The following is a 2,524-nucleotide window of genomic DNA, read 5'->3' on the forward strand; positions in this document are numbered from 1 at the left end:
TCTATCTATCTTTAATCTATCTTTCTATCTATCTTTAATCTATCTATCTTTAATCTATCTTTAATCTATCTATCTATCTATCTATCTATCTATCTATCTATCTTATCTATCCATCTATCTATCTATCTATCTATCCATCTATCTATCTATCTATCTATCTATCTATCTATCTTTATCTATCTATCTATCTTTATCTTTCTCAAATTTATCTATCTTTAATTTGTCTATCTCTCTATAGTTAAGTGAGTTGTTTCCGTATGTCCTTTTAGCTATGCTCCGTTGGTCCGTAGTATGACGCTGGCCGTGCCGTAGAGGACGGCAGCGACTACTTCCATTGCTTTGTCGTGTTTAGGAATTTATTTCTAGAGAAGCAAGGAATGCATTTGACTGAAGTAAGATATAAGGATGATTCCTGCGTCAGGTGTACATACACATAGACAGTTGGAGAAGAAGAAGAGGAAGATATCCACAATGGCTTTGAAGAGCCGAGTGCATGCGTTTTCTTAATAGAAGAAGGAAAAGTTGTATAGAATTCATTAGTTAGTTAGAGTCGTCGTGTTGCCATGCAGTCGAATGGATAGGACAGAGATCACTACTCCGTACTTCTCTGTGAAGTGTATCATAGAAAGGCTTGCTTTCTTTAGTTCAGTTGCTTGCCTTGTAAATCGCTGTAGTTAGGATTCTTCAAGACAGACAGAGTAGATGGCGACACCTTCTCTAAATGGACCCCTCGTCTCTCTGGGTATGTATGTGTCTGTCTCTATATATCTATGCATATGTATCAAAGGTATGTGTGTATGTGTATGTATGAAGATATATAAGTATGTACATAAGGTCATCTTTATACGTATGGATGTGTATGTATGTGTATTTGTATAGAAGTGTGTATGTATATATATGTGTGTGTTAGGCGTCACCTACAGGCGTGATTCTCGTGCCTACAAGAGAGCTAGCACTTCAAATAGAAGATGATGTAAGCCAGGCCCGCACCAACTATCTATCTCTTCTTCTTCTCTTTCTTCTCTTTCTTCTATTTCTTCTTTGCCTTGTCTTCAACGAATTCCCTCGAGAGCCTCAACAGCAGATATCTTCCATATCCTTCTTCTTGTTAGTCGAGCTCTCTTCCTTTTCTTTCCTCTTTCTTTCTCCTTCTTCTTCTCCTTTCACATCATTCATGGATCAAAGTTGTATCCTTCTCCTTCACCTCTCCCTCTCTCTCTGTATATGTGTGTATATATATAAACATATATATACAGGCACTGAAAGAGAGAAGCAGATAGCTAGATAGGTACATGGAGACGAGACAGGAGCCCATGTATATCTATCTATCTATCTATCTATTCTGTGTATGGAGTAGGCTTGTCTCCTTTGTGTGTGGATTCGACATTGAAGGCCTTGAGTGTTGGTGCCTCTTTTCTAGGTCGAGCGTTTTCTTCACGGGACTTCTCTTACTCATATACTTCTAATAGGAGGCGAAACCTCTTCTGTACAGGTAAAAAGAAGAAGAAGAGCGTAAGCTTTTCCTCCTTCTCTTTTTCTTCTGATCGATCTTATGAAGGGACAGAGAGATGCGGCTGTCTACTGAACTGTATACGTGTAGAGATGTACGAGGACCTATACACATCTTCCATACATAAATAGAAATGGAGCTATGTGTGTCTCGACCTATCTCTTCTCATTCGTTCATTCCTTCTTTCTTTCTTCCTTTCTTTTATGCTATCTGCCTCTATCTCATTCTTTTCTTTTCTTCACACTTCTCCTCTCCTCGCCTCTTCTCTTCTCTCCTCTCTTCTCTCCGTGTACTTCTCTTCCTCTTGCAGCCATCGGTGTCTTTGTTTCTTCTCTTTTCTTTGTCTCGAGTTTTCTTCTATCCTTCCCTCGTCTTCCCTGACGAAGAATGTGCTCAACATCCCATGATCTTCTTCGAAGCAAAGAAAGAAGAGGAAAGAAGAATCTACTTCCGTCTCGCTGACTCCTTCTTTTCCATAACTTCTTCTTCTTCTTGTTGGTCCCTTTCTTCTTCTTCTTTCCACATCGTTTACTAGCAAGAGAAGTTTCTCTGAGATAAGAAGAACTTCTGTGAGAGAGAGATCTTCATAGAGAATAGAGACAGTGTAATTGTCCTCTCTCTGTCTGTCCTCTCTCTCTGTGTGGCGTGTGTCTAGGCGGAGAAGATTAGCAGACAGCAGATGGATATAGCCATCTGCACGCCGGGCCGTCTATTGGATATGATTGATATGTGTAAAGTCTCTCTGGGATTTGTGCAGACGCTTATCCTAGATGAAGCCGACGCTATGCTCAATCTTGGATTCAGACCCATGGTATACAACACATCCACTCGATCACTTTTCTCAAACTCTGTCTGTCTCTTTTCTCTTTCTCTATCATTCTCGCTTTCTATCTGTCTCGCTCTACCAATCTGTGGATCGCCCCTCGTTTCTCTATCCGTCTGTCTTTCTCCAATTGGCATCTATCTATCTATCTATCATTAATCTATCTACCTTTAATCTATCCTTAATCTATC

The 2,524-nt window shown here is 39.9% G+C and overlaps 1 protein-coding gene across 1 annotated transcript in view; it reads left to right on the forward strand.

Moving 5' to 3' along the window:
• Positions 1-925: 925 nt before the first annotated feature.
• CSUI_010277 (atp-dependent rna helicase ded1) overlaps positions 926-2,524 on the forward strand; it is a gene marked incomplete at its 3' end in the record, with an annotated part of 2,489 nt that continues 890 nt past the window's right edge. The window contains exons 1-3 of the mRNA XM_068070382.1: positions 926-973; positions 1,421-1,492; positions 2,166-2,321. Coding sequence (XP_067917642.1) covers positions 2,190-2,321 — 132 coding nt within the window. The remainder of the gene's footprint in view (positions 974-1,420; positions 1,493-2,165; positions 2,322-2,524) is intronic.

The sequence above is a fragment of the Cystoisospora suis genome, assembly GCF_002600585.1.
Source record: "Cystoisospora suis strain Wien I chromosome Unknown contig_7043, whole genome shotgun sequence".
In the NCBI taxonomy this organism is placed as follows: domain Eukaryota; phylum Apicomplexa; class Conoidasida; order Eucoccidiorida; family Sarcocystidae; genus Cystoisospora; species Cystoisospora suis.